Genomic DNA, 18660 nt, shown 5'->3' with positions numbered 1-18660 from the left:
AATGAATGCAAAGACAGCGCCAGTGGACTCGGAGAGCCAGCAGGGGGCAGCAGCAGTTAATTCCTATTGAATTACAAGCAGCTTACTCCGGTTGTTAATGATTGACAATAATACAAGAATTAAAAAATGCAACCACCTCATTTGAATCTCATTGAACTAAATTAAGCTTGCTTCTGAAAAAACCCAGTTTAGGACTGAAGCTTCAGGACTAAGTAATGTGTAAGTCTTCTGGTGCTTACTTCTGAGTAAATGTGCATGCAGGTCAGGCTCCACATTTGCTTTTCCCACAGAAGCTTCCATCTATATTTGCTGTTTCTTTCTTTCTTCTTCTTCTTCTTTAACAACACAGAAAACTGTACATTACAACAATGCAAATAGGATTTAATGCGTACAGTTCTGAGGAGGCATAGAGAGCCAGAGCATGAGGAAGCAGGTCTTAGTCCCTCTTTATCTACCGTATCACAGGAGTGTCCCAACTTCCAAGAGACTGCGATTTACACCCACTATAAATAAACTGGCAGTGATCTACCCATTGGATTGACCAGAGCTGTTCTTTATTTGAGAGGGGTGAGCCAGTTTTTTTTTGGGGGGGGGGCAATTGCTGGCGATCATGTAATCAACCAGAATCAACCAGGGACAGCCCACGATTGACGCCTGATCTCTCATATTGGCATCATACCCTTTTTTCTAAGTAATTTTGGGGAGTGTATGTGATATTACTTAATTTTCTCCTCACAAGACCCCTGCAAGGTAGGCCAGGTTGACACTACCTCCTGAGCTTCACTGCTGAGTAGGGACCCTAAACCAGATACCCCTGCTCTACACACCATGCTTGACACCAAAACACTTCTTATAGCCAGGGCTGGTCCTCCCCATTCCTTGTACAGAAGCCAACTAGACTGGTGGCTGGATGTTATTTCAATGATTTTGAAAGGATAGCATCCTTCATCACACCTGAGGCTGTACAAGTTTGGGGTGACTCCCAACACCTGCCAGCTCACTCTTGTCTAATGGTAGGGCTGGCTCTCTTCATATTTACTGTATTTGAATTAAACATGCACGGATCTTGTCCATCAGGAGGGAAGGAGCAAGGAATCTAGCAGAGAATGTGGGCTGGTGGTGGAGAGCAAGAGGATGTGTGAATGGGGGTCTGGCAGTGCAGGTCTACTCAGAAGGAAGTCCCACCAAGTTGAATGAAGCTTGCATACAAGGGGTTGCTTGCTGAGACTAAGATTACCAGATTTTTTTTTCAATGAATCTGGGGATACTTTAAATCAGGGATAGGCAACCTAAGGCTCGTGGGCCGGATGCGGCCCAATCACCTTCTCAATCCAGCCCACGGACAGTCCGGGAATCAGCTTGCTTTTACATGAGTAGAATGTGTGCTTTTATTTAAAATGCATCTCTGGGTTATTTGTGGGGCATAGAAATTCGTTCATCCCCCCCCCCCAAAAAAAATATAGTCCGGCCCACCACATGGACTGAGGGACGGTGGACCGGCCCACGACTGAAAAAGGTTGCCGAGTGCTGACCCCTGCTTTAAATAAATAAATACTACACGTTCATGCAGCGATGGTGGTGGCAGAGGGGCGGCCGCTGCCTTGACCTCAACCGCCACATTTCCCCTTCCTCTGGGGCTTCTATCTCCATGAGCCTGGGCAGTGCCTGAGTTGTTGGTTCTTCGGTGGTGGTGGGGAAGCGGTGCGTGGTGGGTCAGGCATGGAAGGCGGAGGGCCGAGAGCGGCAGTGGTGGTGAGGCTCAGGCAGCATGATGTCTCCCTTCCCATCGGAGCAGCCCCAATCCCATTCCTACTTGTGTGCAAGCAGGAGGGGGCAGGGATCCTTCAGCTGGCAAGCAAGGCTTCCCTTTGCCTGAGAGATCACTGCCCCATCCTGCTTGCAGGCAAGTTTGAGTTGGGAGGCTGCTCAGATAGGCAGCGTGAAGCCTCCTTTCACAGCTTAGTTGCTGGGGTCAGGGAAGGCGGAGGCAGCCCGGAAGCTGAATCTTTGAGCCTTGCACCACCATCATATGGTGACTTCCGAGCAGCTCCTGATGCCAGCCAGAGCCAACTGCTCAGGGCTACTGAGCCTGCCATTGCTGTGTTTCCCGGGGGCATTAGATGAAACCCAGGGGGACATTATGGGGATGGAATTTTTTCGGGGACTTATTCGCGAATCTGGGCACTGTCCCGGGGAAACAGGGACGTCTGGTAACCGTAGCTTAGACCCATGATATCTAAAGCAAGGTCAAGGAGGCTGTGGTCTTCCAGATGTTGTTGGGCTTGCGTCAGCCCCAGCCAGCATGGCCAACAGTAGGATAGAGAGGGTCACAGGCTCCCCTTCCAAAGGACCAGCTCCTCTCACATGAACCTGTCTCCTCATTAAGATCTGAAAGCATCTTTGAGACCCACCATCACCTGAACTGGGGAAGGTCTCTCCATATATCCAGTGACCCTGAATCTGAAGCAGATTGACACCATGCAACATCATGACGTTATAGCATGGCCACCCTGACATTGTAGGGCACTGTTATTATTCCCCACCCATCAATAAGTGGGGAAGGAGGTGCCTTGAGGTTAGCAAAGTGGGGCTTATTGAAGGCCACTGAAGCATTTCTGACGTATCTGAGCCCAGCCCTTCCTGTTCCAGAGTCCAGCCTAAGATACTACTTTACACTGACCTCTTTATTGATTTTAAGAATGCAGCCCGCTGGGTCTACTCAAAAGGAAGCCCCATGGAGTGCAATGGAATTTATGCCTAGTTAGGCATGCACCAGATAGCTTAGGATGCAACAACATATTCCTGCTTTCCAGGCATGCAGAAGAAGCAAAAAGATAGTTAATGCTGCTGAATTGTGGGAAATAACTTTTAGTGCAGGCATGGAAAATCTGTGGTCCCCCAGATGTTGCTGGATTCCACCCCCATGAACCCCAGCCAGGATGACCAAAGGGCAGGAGATGATGGGAGTTGGAGTCCAACATCATTTGTAGGGCAACAAGTTTCCTCCACCCCTGTTTTACTCGAGACTAAACAGAGACACAGGTGGTGCTGTGGGTTAAAACCACAGAGTCTAGGGCTTGCCAATCAGACGGTCAGCGGTTCGAATTCCTGCGACAGGGTGAGCTCCCGTTGCTCAGTCCCAGCTCCTGCCAACCTAGCAGTTCAAAAGCACATCAAAGTGCAAGTAGATAAATAGGTAGTTACAGCAGGAAGGTAAACAGCGTTTCTGTGTGCTGCTCTGGTTCGCCAGAAGCGGCTTTATGCTGGCCACATTACCTGGAAGCTGTACATTGGCTCCCTCGGCCAATAATGTGAGATGAGCGCTGCAACCCTAGAGTCCGTCACAACTGGACCTAATGGTCAGGGGTCCCTTTACCTTTACCTTTAAGGAGAGGGAAAGTTCTGTCTTTTTTTTGAGGAGGAAATGACCTGAAAATACATGAGAATTCTTTTGTTAAAGCTGCTGTCCTTCACAAAGCACAGAAAGATGTGCTGAGCAGCAGGACCACAACACCGCAGTTCAGTTCAGATTAAACACACTCCCAATTTATTTGTACATATTTGCTCCGGTTGCTTAAGTAAATACCACCATCAATGGTTACAAGGCTAAAATGAAAATGCTCCATCTTTTTTGTAGCTCAGAAAGCAAACATGAAATGCAGAGTGTCAATAATTTATTTCTCATGATGCCCCTTCTTTGCCTAGTAATTTCTACAAATAATACAACTGTGTGAAGTGGCATTATATACACTTAATGTATTACACACACATACACATATTAAAACACTTTGCAGTGGGGGGAAATGCCCCTACTTCAATTGCTGCCCAGGATTTATCAAGCAGTTTGTGGTTTTCAAAATACAATTCATAGAAAATATCTGAAGAGTCCTTTTTCTTTTTACAAAACAAATCCTTAAATCTTCATTCGTCCACTTGATCTTGGAAGTATTCATCAAAAGCAGATGATTTATCTTCCTCATTTTCCTGTTGGGGGGAAAAACACACACACAAATCTTTATTTTTCCTTATGAAAATAACAACCCCAACACACACACACACACAAATTCTTATGGTCCATAATCCACAGTGAGGACACCAGAGTAAATATTTCTACCTGAAAATGGTGATAGGTTGTCTCTTCTTTTGTCTCTCTCACCCTTTGACAAGATTTAAAGAAGATGGAGAACATCCTGAAGGGGCCCCAAAATAAGATGCAACACCCACAATTTGGGTCAGCTTTCTTTCATGGCAACCCTATACATCAGGGGTCACCATGTATGGCCCGGGGGCCGGATAAGACCCAAGATCCTTGTTTATCCGGCCCGCAGCAACCCCTGCCCGCTCTTACTGGTGCAGTGACCCACTTCCAGGTTGGAGGAGCACTAGAAATAGCGATCGTCGCTGGAGACACCGACCCAAGGCAAGAAAAGCTTGCCGACCCCTGCTATACATGCATACCTGGGAATAAACTCCACTGAACAAAACGGCATTTCATGCATGGGACTGTGCTTTTTAGGGGGCAAACATTATTCAGGTTAACCCCCCCCCAACCGAACAGCAGCTAACCCTTTTCAGGCTGACACAAGTTCACCCCTCCAGCAGCCCCTTTATGAAGATGAAAATGGCCAGTGGTACCTCGGGTTAAGAACTTAATTAGTTCTAGAGGTCCGTTCTTAACCTGAAACAGTTCTTAACCTGAGGTACCACTGCAGCTAATGGGGCCTCCCGCTGTTGTTCTGTTCTCATCCTGAAGCAAAGTTCTTAACCCGAGGTACTATTTCTGGGTTGGTGGAGTCTGTAACCTGAAGCATCTGTAACCCGAGGTACCACTGTACTGGAGAGCGATCATATCAATGGCTGCTAGTCACAATGGTTAAGGGCAAATTTGTGGCCTTAATGTTCAAGACTGGCTGAAGCCTAACTAATGTTGCAGGAGGACCTTGGAACTTTTTACCTTTGGCTCTTTGAACTCCAGATCCTCCCCATATTGAATGGAGAAGTCTATGTGCTGCAGTACAATATTAATGCTTTCCTCATCGGAGCGATCAAATGGCAAAAAACGGACCATGCTGTAGTCGTCAATCTAAAAAAGAGGTAATAAACAGATGTAAAGAGAGTGAGTGGCAACGGCTTCAAACAGCAACAGTTAACAAGCAAAACACTTAGCCCTTAGAGTGTTTTACAAGTGGGAGAGGCAACTAATGCTGATACAGTCTGCTTTGATAGGCAATGGCCTGACAACTGTATTGTGAATCAAGCCAGGTTGTGAATGACCTTTGTGTTTCTTAGTGTTTTTAAGTGTCAGGTGTAACTTCAGCCTGAACACAGCAGAGTTTGCGCAGGTTTTTCCGGAAGCTTCTGGCGGTAACTTAAATGACTAGATGTCTGGATGCAGAGTAAAACTATATACAGGATTTATTAAAATAAAGAAAATCAAGAGTTTCTATGTACAGCTTTAGAATTCAAAACAAAGAAAAATAAATCCTTTCCTCTCTGTCTCTCTCTCAACCGATACAGCACCTCTCCTCCTACACTGACCACACTCACCACACCACGTACTGTGCTAGCTTTCTCTGATAACAGGTCTCAGTGCTGATATCAACCAATGAGAGGCAGTTACTAAGGCAGAAGTAGACCTTGGCTTTCTGCCCAGTGTTAATTGCTTGTCCTGGAGTTGATTGTGTGAAGAAGCAATCTGATGGTTTCTCACGCTACTAATTTAGCAAAAACCCGAACAGTGTTTGCATGTCCACCTTCTTCTCTCCTCCCTTTGCACCGCACCTGCATCTGTTGCAGAAGTCTCCAATTAGCCACGGTTTCCTGTTTTACCAAAACCAGGACACTGTGGTTATTGGCTATGCAACAAGACCGGATCTCAAACCAATTTCAAACCACAGTTTATGATCCTGGCTTGTTCTGAAGCTGGGAGTTAACCACAGTTTCTTGGTGTGGATGAAACAGGAAAATTGTGGAAAAGGAATCTTCCATTGTAGCTGTGGCTTAAATTAAAGCCAGAGCTGCAAAGGAAGAACTAGAAAAAACATCTAGAAGCCACTGCATTGGGTTATTGCAGGTGGCAATTTTAAGGTATCAACTGCAGAGCTATAACTGTACTAAACTCCACTGCTGGATCTTAAAACACAACAACTTACCAAACCACAGATAGCCTGAGTTAGCTTCTTAAACCGTTTGCTTTTGAACAAATCTGTAGAATCTTCCAGTGTAGAATACATGTCAGGGTCCAGATACCTGGAAGGTGTTGGTTGAAAAGTTAAAAAACACAGCAGTTTGAGAAGATCTTCGTACTAACTGTCCATTAGCTGCACCTTATACTAGTTACTCCGCACCCCAAAATTTCAGTGTGTGTTCCCTGACACAGGGGAAGAAGTAGATGGAGAGCTATTGGTAGATCTCTGGGTGATAATCAGCAGTTAATCAGAAAGCGTTTACAACTCCCAGCAGCTAACAGAACAACTTTCACCACCTAAATCAGGCAGCTGAAATGAAGAGTGCTAGTCAAGTGTGGATTGGTGTGAATGGGTGTGAGATGGGGCTGCGAGCTCAGCTCGGTTCTGATACCACAAGCAATCTGCTTGAATTCCAACTGTACATCTTTGACAAATGGCTCTGCTTCAGCAGATCTTGGCATTCTAGTAAACAAACAAACATGTAAGTAGATGCCAGAAGTTCGTCCCTGCCCTAAGCGGCAATCCAGGGCTGTTTCCCCTCACAAATAATTGTGCACAAGAATCAGGTACACAAACCACTGCAAGCTGTCACAGGGCTAAGAACCCAACCCTGGAGGTTTTGTTAGTGGCACCAGATGTCAGATCTCCACCACATGTACAAATATGTTCTATATCTCCAGGGGGCTAACGTGTTGCCCTCTGGATGCCGTTGGACTCCAACTCCCATCATTCCCAACCACCGGCTATGTTAGCTGGAGTTAGTCCAACTACATCTGAAGGGCAAGAAATTAGCCCTTTCTGCTCTTCCAAACCACAATAGACTTTTTTAAAAATTCATTTTTATTTTAGGGGTGGTGAACATCTTCACCCCTCCCTTCCATTATTGCATTTTCCTTCCTTCATTGAAAGCTGAACTCAAGTCTTTTAGTGTGGCTGACTTTCTCCTGGACAGTTCTGGAAGGTGGAGCTGATGGGAGTTGGTAGTGACAGGTTAGGAATATGCTGTCATATGCTAAGACAGGCTCATTGGTACATCTACCTTAGCACTGTCTACACTGACTGGCAGTGTCTATCTAGGGTTTCAGGCACGGACCATTCCCAGCCTGACTGGGAGATGCCAAGAATTGAACTTGCTCAGGGCTGGAAACTGCCACTCAGTCCCTTCCTTCCCAGATAGGTCTCAATTATACAAACGTCGCTATATACAAAGAAGGATGGGAATTGCTGTATTTTGCCATCTATAAGACGCGCCCATGCATAAGACGACCCCTATTTTTGGGGACTCCGTTTTACAGAAAAGGGGGGATGGCCCCCCCTTTATAAGACACCCCCAAATTTTGGACATTATTTTTAGGGGGGAAACCTAGTCTAATACATGGAAAAATGCAGTACTTTTTTTCTCTCCTGCTCATCTCATTCCTTTTGCCTTTTTATTATTGCTTCACTTAACCATTATTTTTTTCCACTTAAGAGTCACCTTAAACACTTAGCTTTTCTGCCAAACATGTGGTAAATAGGGCAGCCTGAGCCTCATGCCAGGATTTCGTCCAGAGCATGACAAGGGATCCAGAGCGAGACCCCAGTGAAGACCTGAAAGCAGGCTTTGAGATTGTGGCAGAATTGAATGTGCTGCTGCTGCTACCTACAAACAAGAGTTTTCTGTATTTGAGGGGTGGTTGTCTCTGTGGTATTCTGGATCTGTTAGTTGTTTCTGTGTTCCCCATATCTTATTTGTTTCATTTTATATTGCTATTTTATATAACTGATATCTATGCTGCTGCAAAATTTCATTTTTACCCTGTATTTTGGTATTTGACTTTTATTTCTGACATTTTTAGGATGTTACAAACCACTGAGAGATTTTCTTTGAAATATGAGGCAGTGTGTAATTTACCTAAATAATTATACATGAGATCCAGCCCCACAACGTTGAAGCAAAAAGCCTTCATTTCCACATGCTTACTTTTCAATTTCTGCTTTGGCCTTCTTGCTCAGCAAGTCCATCTTTGTCATGACATTGACTTGGGGAATCTCTAACGATATCATTGCACTCAGGGCAGCCATGGCTCCGGAAATAAACTAGCAAGAGGGAAACACACAAAAACGAACGGAATTTGAGAAGAGATGTGAAGGTGGCCTATTCCCAAAATGCCACCTGTCTAACTGCTGCTTGCAGGGGTGTCTCAGGCCAGCCATTCAGCAGGGTGAAGTGGCCGTCTTTAGGTGGCACCTGGAGGTCGCAAGGGATAGATGAAGGCAGGGATATTGTAGAGCTGGAAAGGGTGAAGAAGAGGGCAAACAAAATGATCAAGGGCAGGGGTCCCCAAACTAAGGCCCGGGGGCCAGATGCGGCCCAATCGCCTTCTAAATCTGGCCGACGGACGGTCCGGGAATCAGCTTGTTTTTACATGAGTAGAACATGTCCTTTTATTTAAAATGCACCTCTGGGTTATTTGTGGGGCCTGCCTGATGTTTTTACATGACTAGAATGTGTCCTTTTATTTAAAAAGCATCTCTGGGTTATTTGTGGGGCATAGGAATTCGTTCATATTTTCCCCCCAAAAAATATAGTCTGGCCCCCACAAGGTCTGAGGGACAGTGGACCGCGGTGCCCCCTGCTGAAAAAGTTTGCTGACCCCTGATCAAGGGGATGGAGCAACTCCCCTGTGAGTAATAATAATAATGATAATAATAATAATAATAATAATAATAATAATAATGGTGTTATTATTTGTTCCCTGCCCATCTGACTTATACATGATGTGGAGAAAGCTGATAGAGAAAAGTTCCACACTTTCCCATAACACCAGAACCAAATGAAGCTCAATGCTGGAATATTTAGGAGATACAAAATAAGGTAATTGTTCACACAGTTACACTATGGCATTCACTCCCCAAAAGTGGAAGGGATGGCTATCAGCTTTAAAATGGGGTTAGGCAAATTCACGGAAGATAAGGCTATGTACTATGTCCACCAGAGGCGGGATAGCTCAGTTGGTTAGAGTGTGGTGCTGATAACACCAAGGTTGCAGGTTCGATCCCCATTTGGGCAGCTGCATATTCCAGGGTGTTGGGCTAGATGATTCTCAGGGTCCCCTCTTCCAACTCTATGATTCTAGTTGCTGGGAATCACATATGGAGAAGAGGGCTACTGCACTCAGGTTCTGCTCGCAGGCTTGCTTCCCATAGGCACCCGGTGAGCTACTGTGGGAAAAGGATAGGCCTTGGGGCAAAACCAGTTGCATTGCTCTTATTTATGTTCTCATCAACTGGTGTCCGAATGGTGCAGCGAGACTTTTTGTAGCACTGGCCCAGTGGTGGGAGGGGGGGCATGGAGATTGGGGCTCTACTTTAACTAGCGCACGGTCTTAAGCCTGCCATTGTCCATAAATCCAGTTGCTACAGCAATACAAAAAAAGCAAGCAGCCAGGTGGTTAATACAGCAGCTTAATTTGCCTCATATTTAGATGCCAAATTGTGTTAAGACCCTAAAAAGAAAAAGAAAAAAGGGGGGAGCACGATTTGTCACTTGTTGGGGGTGGGCAGAATTATAAGTTACCTTAAAGGATTCTACCATAAACTGAGAATCAACGAGAAAAACGCCACAGACGCGGAACTCCCACTGCTGAAGCTGTTCGACAAGTTGCTTCATCACTGGCAGGTGCGTGTAGAGCTCAATCTGACCTGAGGAAGGGGTCACAACTTTTAAGAAATGCATTTGTTTTCATGGACTTGCACCCTGCCCTTCCATAAAAGGTTCAAGGTAGCTAAGCTTCTTCCTTTTTTTTAACAGCCAACCTATTTGAGACCAATAAAACAACAATATATAATTAAGAACTGAAAACAGAAATAGACAAAAATGACAGTGGTTTAAAGAGAAAGGTGAAAGCAAGTGGGTCCCAGAGTCAGAGCAAAAGGCATGACTTTTACCCTTATAGAGCAGGTGACATTTTAACCACAAAAAAGCCAAACTGGGTTTCTAAAGCCCCTACACCTGGCCCCACACCAGATCTTTTTTCGTTCAGGCAAGCAAGCGGAATGATAACAATTCAAGGCCAGATTCCAGCTAAGGAGGGTGCAGAACAGAGCTGAGGGAGGGGTTGTGCTAGTGAAAGGAAGCAGGGCCTGGAGGGGGTCCCAAAGGCTCTACTGCAAAGCAGTGGTTCCCTCCCCACAGTGTGTGTACTAAGGCTCCCCCCACAACTGTACTAAGCTTTGGTTTCCCTTTGTTATTTTAAAATTCTTTGCTCACCTGGGCAATCAAAGAGTATATAATCGTCTTCCACATGGCCAAGACATCCTTCCAGCCAGTCAAAGTTGCTTGCAAAGTATTCCATGCAAAATACTAAGCCACCATTGGGGCCAAATCTTAGAGAATCATCTTCCATGACATCGTCCACTTCAATTAATTCCCGGATATCTGAAACAAAAACAAAAAAAGGGGGGGGAACAGTTTTGCTTGATTACACACACTCTCTCTGTCTCTCGTGTGTGCATTATATATTTTTACATCCTGCCTTTTCCCTGGACCAGAACTCAAGGCTTCTTACAAATAAAAATACAAAGGGGCAGGAAAAGGAGGAGGAGCCGCCTCATGTCTGTAGTAAATGACTTGGGAGAAGGGTTTCTCTGTGCATGACAGTTTTAGTCAGCTGGTGAAGAGAAAGGAGGAATGGGGGAAAGGGAAGGTGGAAGTGGGTGAAGGAAAATGTGGCATTTGGCAGAATAAGGGGCATGTGGGAGGTAGGGAGGAAGGTGTGTGTGTGTGTGTTAGAGAGTGTGTTTTAGGGCTCTGTAGACGGGGAAGAAAGCTGAAGAGAAGGAATTGGGGAGGAGGCATGTTGGAGTGGATGGGGTTAAGGGGGCATTTGGAGTGCTGTGAAGGAGCAACAAGGGGGCATTAGGAGAAATGAAGAGGAATATGTCAGTGTCCGTCCCTTAAAATTTTTATTATTTATACACAGCTTACAACAGATCTAAAATATAATAAAAACATCAATCCTTAAAAACTTCCCTAAAGAGGGCTGCCTTCAGATGTCTTCTAAAAGTCAGATAGTTGTTTGCAAAAGGGGCTGCAGAATAGGAGAGAGTTGGCAGCATGGAAATGGTAGTGGTCTGTGTACAAGTGGGAATTCAGATAAGGAAGCAGCAGGAGGGAGGAAAAAGGGGCTGAAGGTGAAAATGGGGATGTGTGCAAAAGGGAGTTGTGAAAAAAGGAGGCAAGGAGGTGAAGATGAAAGCGAGAGTATTAGAAGGACTGTAGAATAAGAGGGGGATGGTGGCTTCATAATTGGGCAGAAAAAGTGAAAAGGGTGCTGAGTAGTTGCAACATGTGGGAGGTGGAAGATGCAGGACATTCCCATGTGTGTGGTCTGTGTGCAGGGAAGGGCATTGCAGAAAATACCAGTTGTTGGGGAACTTAAGTGGGAGGCTGTTGTTGTACTCATCCTGTGAGAACAGAATTCAGCAAGCCTCTTCTTATCATAGAACCATGGAGTTGGAAGGGGCCCCAAGGGCCATCTAGTTCAACCCCCTGCAATGCAGGAATCTCAACTAAAGCATCCATGACCTGCTGCATCCCCAAATGCTTCAAGCCTTGGCCTTACCTGCCATGACATCATAGTCAAAGTGTTCCGCAGCGGGATCAAGGTTCACTACCTGGACCGAGCGATTCAGTTCTTCGCAGTGCTGGACCATGGTGGAACAGTAAGTGCTCTGGAATTTTTTTAAAAAATCAGAGCATTAACAAACTAGCAAAAGCCACCAGGAGAGTTTCTATCAGTGGGCAGGAATCCAACATCTGAGGAGAGGAGATAATTGAGACATCTCTGCCGACAGTCTCCTTTGGAACATGGGGCAACAAATTATGACCCATTAGTCATTTGCTTTCCATCAAATAACATTGAGCACAATCTGTCTGGGTCCCTAATAGGCATGATCAGGTGGTTTTACAGGGATTTTGTTTAAATTTTATGAAAACCACCATGCTTATTAATTTTTACAGAGAAAATAGGTATTCTGAAAAGCTCTGAAGGAACAGCCTGTCCATGTGACAAGATCATCCAAGGCCTCATCTGTGTGTCTCTGCCATGTGAGGCCAGGTGGGTGCGAACTGTGGAGAAGACCTCCTCAGTGCTGCCACGCCATTTATGGAATTCTTTCCACCAGTTTGGATTGCCTTTGGCTATCTTTTTAACACCAAGTTTGGACTTTAAAAGAAAAGATTCTAGGCATTATTTTTTTATAGGCAATGATATCACTGTGTCCCCCCCCCTTTCATTCAGTTTTATCCCTTTTTTTTGCTGCTCTTTTCACTGCACTGTTGCTTTTTGTATTTTTACTGCCAACCCCAGCCAATGGGAGTTGTGGTCCAAAACATCTTAAGAGCAGCAGCAGGCTCCGGAATAAGCAGCACTTAAAAACTAAAGTATACTAAGAAGCTTTTACTTTGGTAAAATCGATTGAAAGTAGTATTTGTCTGCCATCAATATTGTACATGCAACTTTTTGGAACGGTGACTTTATTAGATTGGGTGAGCCAACACAGACTTTATTTGCCAAGCTCTGTATTCCCTTTTCGGCGGCTGTTTTGTTAGCTTCTCGTTAGCTTCAATATTGTTATTTAATTAACAATTCAAAAATCGATTAACGAGGGGTAAAACGAGCAGAAAAAGAAGAATAAGCTTTTAAGAAGGAAGACATCAGTTATAAACTGCGTTGGTGTGCATAGTTAGGACGGCAATTTTTGGTAGCTGGAGAGAATAATTTAATGCTGCAGCATCTCTTTCAGAAGCCCCTTTGCAGCGCTCGAGTCAAGGCCAGAGTATTCACAACGCCTCCGCCCGCACTCACCTTCCCACTCCCCGCAGGACCCATAACCAGCTGCGCATAGCGAGGCATCTCTGCCTCCTTCCGAGCTCAGCTCCAGGAAAAGACCGAGCGCCACTACTTTGTCCCAACGGGCCATCCGTAGCGCGCACGCACTTCAACGTCCTATCCTCGCGTCACCCGGCTCTATGGTCCCAACGTCACTTCCGCAGGTACGGCAGGCCCCAAGGCCCAACCGCAGCAAGTCAAACTTGGAGCCTTTCGGCAGGTTTAGTAACTGAAGAGCCGCCACTCTTCTGGAGTGTTGAAGAGGGGACGGGGCTGGGTTTTATTTCCATGCCTTGGCCCCGGAGGGTTGGAAATGTGGTGGTTTTTTTGGGGTTATTGTTTTTTGTGGGCAAATGAGGCTCCAGTCCTTAATAGGGCTTTCTGATTAAGTAAAATATATTTTTTTACTTTCTGTGATAAAACCAAACTCATGATGGTTTTAGAAATACACACACACACGTGTATCTTAACTTTTTTTTTTAAAAAAAAAAGTCCTGTAAAGCCCCACAGAGTTCATCTGCACTTACTCCTAGGGTCAGGGCACATCATAAAGGTAAAGGGTAAAGGGACCCCTGACCATTAGGTCCAGTCATGACCAACTCAGGGGTTGCGGCGCTCATCTCGCATTATTGGCTGAGGGAGCCGACGTACAGCTTCCAGGTCATGTGGCCAGCGTGACAAAGCCGCTTCTGGCGAACCAAAGCACATGGAAACGCCGTTTACCTTCCCCGCTTTCGTGCTTTCGAACTGCTAGGTTGGCAGGAGCAGGGACCAAGCAACAGGAACTCACCCTGTCTCGGGGATTCGAACCGCCGACCCTCTGATTGGCAAGTCCTAGGGCTCTGTGGTTTAACCCACAGCACCACCCGTGTCCCTCATAGGGTACATCATAGGATTGCTATGTTGTTGTTTAGTCGTTTAGTCGTGTCCGACTCTTCGTGACCCCATGGACCATAGCACGCCAGGCACTCCTGTCTTCCACTGCCTCCCGCAGTTTGGTCAAACTCATGTTGGTAGCTTCGAGAACACTGTCCAACCATCTTGTCCTCTGACGTCCCCTTCTCCTAGTGCCCTCAATCTTTCCCAACATCAGGGTCTTTTCCAAGGATTCTTCTCTTCTCATGAGGTGGCCAAAGTATTGGAGCCTCAGCTTCACGATCTGTCCTTCCAGGGAGCACTCAGGGCTGATTTCCCTAAGAATGGATAGGTTTGATCTTCTTGCAGTCCATGGGACTCTCAAGAGTCTCCTCCAGCACCATAATTCAAAAGCATCAATTCTTCGGCGATCAGCCTTCTTTATGGTCCAGCTCTCACTTCCATACATCACTACTGGGAAAACCATAGATTTAACTATACGGACCTTTGTCGGCAAGGTGATGTCTCTGCTTTTTAAGATGCTGTCTAGGTTTGTCATTGCTTTTCTCCCAAGAAGCAGGCGTCTTTTAATTTCGTGACTGCTGTCACCATCTGCAGTGATCAAGGAGCCCAAGAAGGTAAAATCTCTCACTGCCTCCATTTCTTCCCCTTCTATTTGCCAGGAGGTGATGGGACCAGTGGCCATGATCTTGGTTTTTTTGATGTTGAGCTTCAGACCATAATTTGCGCTCTCCTCTTTCACCCTCATTAAAAGGTTCTTTAATTCCTCCTCGCTTTCTGCCATCAAGGTTGTGTCATCTGCATATCTGAGGTTGTTGATATTTCTTCCGGCAATCTTAATTCCGGCTTGGGATTCATCTAGTCCAGCCTTTCGCATGATGAATTCTGCATATAAGTTAAATAAGCAGGGAGACAATATACAACCTTGTCGTACTCCTTTCCCAATTTTGAACCACTCAGTTGTTCCATATCCAGTTCTAACTGTAGCTTCTTGTCCCACATAGAGATTTCTCAGGAGACAGATGAGGTGATCAGGCACTCCCATTTCATTAAGAACTTGCCATAGTTTGCTGTGGTCGACACAGTCAAAGGCTTTTGCATAGTCAATGAAGCAGAAGTAGACGTTTTTCTGGAACTCTCTAGCTTTCTACATAATCCAGCGCATGTTTGCTATTTGGTCTCTGGTTCCTCTGCCCTTTCGAAATCCAGCTTGCACTTCTGGGAGTTCTCGGTCCACATACTGCCTAAGCCTGCCTTGTAGAATTTTAAGCATAACCTTGCTAGCGTGTGAAATGAGCGCAATTGTGCGGTAGTTGGAGCATTCTTTGGCACTGCCCTTCTTTGGAATTGGGATGTAGACTGATCTTCTCCAATCCTCTGGCCATTGCTGAGTTTTCCAAACTTGTTGGCATATTGGGTGTAGCACCTTAACAGCATCATCTTTTAAAATTTTAAATAGTTCAGCTGGAATATCATCACTTCCACTGGCCTTGTTATTAGCAGTGCTTTCTAAGGCCCATTTGACTTCACTCTCCAAGATGTCTGGCTCAAGGTCAGCAACCACACTACCTGGGGTGTACGAAACCTCCATGTCTTTCTGGTATAATTCCTCTGTGTATTCTTGCCACCTCTTCTTGATGTCTTCTGCTTCTGTTAGGTCCTTACCACTTTTGTCCTTGATTATGGTAATCTTTGTACGAAATGTTCCTTTCATATCTCCAATTTTCTTGAACAGATCTCTGGTTTTCCCCATTCTATTGTTTTCCTCTATTTCTTTGCATTGCTCATTTAAGAAGACCCTCTTGTCTCTCCTTGCTGTTTTTTGGAAATCTGCATTCAGTTTCCTGTATCTTTCCCTATCTCCCTTGCATTTTGCTTGCCTCCTCTCCTCCGCTATTTGTAAGGCCTCGTTGGACAGCCATTTTGCTTTCTTGCATTTCCTTTTCCTTGGGATGGTTTTCATTGCTGCCTCCTGTATAATGTTACGAGCCTCCATCCATAGTTCTTCAGGCACTCTGTCCACCAAATCTAAATCCTTAAACCTGTTCCTCACTTCCACTGTGTATTCATAAGGGATTTGATTCAGATTGTATCTTACTGGCCCAGTGGTTTTTCCTACTTTCTTCAGTTTAAGCTGGAATTTTGCTATAAGAAGCTGATGATCTGAGTTACAGTCAGCTCCAGGTCTTGTTTTTGCTGACTGTATAGGATTGCTATATTGGGCTGCAATCCTGCATCCACTTACCTGGAACTAAGTTTCATCGAACTTGACACATATTTAGAGTTGAATTAGATACATATGTATGAACGTGTTCAGCAGGGCATATACAGAGCACAGAAATCCAAATGCCACAGGGTTAAAAAAAAATTCTTTCCCCCCGCCCATTTGGCTGGGTTTCCCCAGCATAGCTGCCAAGTTTTCCCTTTTCTTGCGAGGAAGCCTATTCAGCATAAGGGAAAATCCCTTTAAAAAAAGGGATAACTTGGCAGCTATGTTCCCCAGCCACTCTGGGCGGCTTCCAACAAAATATTAAAATACAATGGTCTGTTAAACATTAAAAGCTTTTCTAAACAGAGCTGCCTTCAGATGTCTTGTAAAAGTCTGGTAGATGTTTTTCTCTTTGACATCTGATGGGAGGGCGTTCCACAGGGCAGGCGCCACCACCGAGAAGGCCCTCTGCCTAGTTCCCTGCAACTTGGCTTCTCGCAACGAGGGAACCGCCAGAAGGCCCTTGGCGCTGGACCTCAGTGTCTGGGTAGAATGATGGAGGTGGGACGTTCCTTCAGATATACTGGATTGAGGCCATTTAGGGCTTTAAAGGTCAGCACCAACACTTTGAATTGTGCTCGGAAACGTACTGGGAGCCAATGTAGGTCTTTCAAGAGCAGTGTTATGTGGTCTCGGCGGCCGCTCCCACTCACCAGCCTAGCTGCCGCATTCTGGATTAGTTGTAGTTTCTGGGTCACCTTCAAAGGTAGCCCCACATAGAGTGCATTGCAGTAATCCAAGCAAGAGATAACTAGAGCATGGGGCGACAGTCTGCAGGCAGGTAGGGTCTCAGTTGGCACACCAGATGGAGCTGGTAGACAGCTGCCCTGGACACAGAATTGACCTGTGTCTCCATGGACATCTGTGAGTCCAAAATGACTCCCAGGCTGCGCACCTGGTCCTTCGGGGGCACTTTTACCCCATTCAGGACCAGGGAATCCTCCACACCAACCCGCCTCCTATCCCCCAAAAGCACTACTTCTGTATTGTCAGGATTCAACCTCAAATGAATCCATAGGCTTTTTAAGGTGCCCACAATTATTGTTGTTGTTTAGTCGTTTAGTCGTGTCCGACTCTTCGTGACCCCATGGACCATAGCACGCCAGGCACTCCTGTCTTGCACTGCCTCCCGCAGTTTGGTCAAACTCATGTTTGTAGCTTCGAGAACACTGTCCAACCATCTCGTCCTCTGTCGTCCCCTTCTCCTAGTGCCCTCAATCTTTCCCAACATCAGGGTCTTTTCCAAGGATTCTTCTCTTCTCATGAGGTGGCCAAAGTATTGGAGCCTCAGCTTCACGATCTGCCCACAATTATATGTATATATTAAAAAACTAAATTATTTATTTTACGTATTTTCCTGAGTGTGATAAAACCTTGCAAGCGGCTTTCAATAAATATAACATTATTGGTTAAAAAAAACGGGTTAAAACCTTTAGCATAATTAAAAGAAACCCTATAAAATTAAAGATTATTTGAATATATATATATATATATATATATATATAAATAATATGTAGGTGCAGAATAAAAAAATGTCTGCAGCAGTGCAGATATTTGTCATTTTTGAGTCAGTAATAGGAAAGCAGTACATCAAGTAAGCAATGGAACAAATAATATTTTAGCGCCCAACAAAAGATAAAATATTTTTTTGTTTTGTTTGTTAGCAACCTACCCAACAGTGCATCCTCCAGAACATTTTCAGCAAAACTCTTAGCTACAAGTGGGAGACAAAGAAGATAAGGCCAGGAAAAGGTATTAATGGGGTGTGTGTCTGTTACTGTTTTTGTTTGTTGTGTTTTTGTTTTTATATTGTAAACTGCTCCACAGTTTTCAGATGGAGGGTCATAAAGAAATTTAATAAATAATAATAATTAAGGTTCATTTCAACATAAAACGTGTTAACCATGTAACATGTTAAACGTTCCTTTTCAACCAGGCCTTTGGTTGATTTGACTGACATCCTATACCCTTTTAAAATGGGGGGGTGGATGTTGGGTTGTTTTTATTTTGTATGTATTTTGTGGTTTTTATACACTGATTTTGAACCGCCCTGAAACCTGCGGGTATAGGGCGGTATATAAATTCATTAAATAATAATAATATAATACTAACCAAAAATAATAGAAGTTAATTTCAACATACTGTATAACATTTTAAACCAAACTTAAAGTTCCTTTCAACATGAAATATCATAAACCAATAATATCGTTCCCTGCAACATAAAACATTTTAACCAAAGTTAAAGTTCCTTTCAACAGAGAACATTTTACCCACAATAGATAAAATAAAGCCCATTAAGACAATGCGAGGTTTGAACCACCGCAGCGCCGCCGAAGGTGGGCGGGGGGAGGGAAGGCTCCGCGTGAGTACGGCGGTCGGGTCGGCCCATTTCGCGCATTCGTAGCGAAGGCGGAGCCGCTCCTAGAACGAGAGTCATCGCCAGCCCGGGCGA

At 45.0% G+C, this 18660-nt stretch overlaps 1 protein-coding gene across 1 annotated transcript; it reads right to left on the bottom strand.

Moving 5' to 3' along the window:
* Nucleotides 1-3496: 3496 nt before the first annotated feature.
* Nucleotides 3497-13185, bottom strand: GPN3 (GPN-loop GTPase 3). The gene is made up of 8 exons (XM_035098115.2): nucleotides 13040-13185; nucleotides 11795-11903; nucleotides 10441-10608; nucleotides 9748-9872; nucleotides 8152-8267; nucleotides 6153-6249; nucleotides 4955-5083; nucleotides 3497-3984 (listed from the first exon to the last, which is right to left on the bottom strand). Exons 1-8 carry the CDS (start codon nucleotides 13085-13087, stop codon nucleotides 3922-3924), a joined length of 855 nt encoding a protein of 284 aa, XP_034954006.1. The 5' UTR covers nucleotides 13088-13185; the 3' UTR covers nucleotides 3497-3921.
* Between the last annotated feature and the right edge of the window lie 5475 nt (nucleotides 13186-18660).

Source organism: Zootoca vivipara, chromosome 17 (assembly GCF_963506605.1).
Source record: "Zootoca vivipara chromosome 17, rZooViv1.1, whole genome shotgun sequence".
NCBI classification, from domain to species: domain Eukaryota; kingdom Metazoa; phylum Chordata; class Lepidosauria; order Squamata; family Lacertidae; genus Zootoca; species Zootoca vivipara.
This window is presented reverse-complemented; position numbering and strand designations above follow the sequence as displayed.

What these genes read in the sequence shown, in the direction of transcription:
- GPN3 (XM_035098115.2), bottom strand. Translation starts at nt 13,087, where the DNA reads ATGCCTCGCTATGCGCAGCTGGTTATGGGTCCTGCGGGGAGTGGGAAG. An exon ending in TTATGGTAGAATCCTTTAAG is followed by an intron (nt 8,268 to 9,747) that starts GTAACTTATAAT and finishes CCCTCTTGCTAG; the next exon opens with TTTATTTCCGGAGCCATGGC. An exon ending in CTCAGGCTATCTGTGGTTTG is followed by an intron (nt 5,084 to 6,152) that starts GTAAGTTGTTGT and finishes CCTCTTTTTTAG; the next exon opens with ATTGACGACTACAGCATGGT.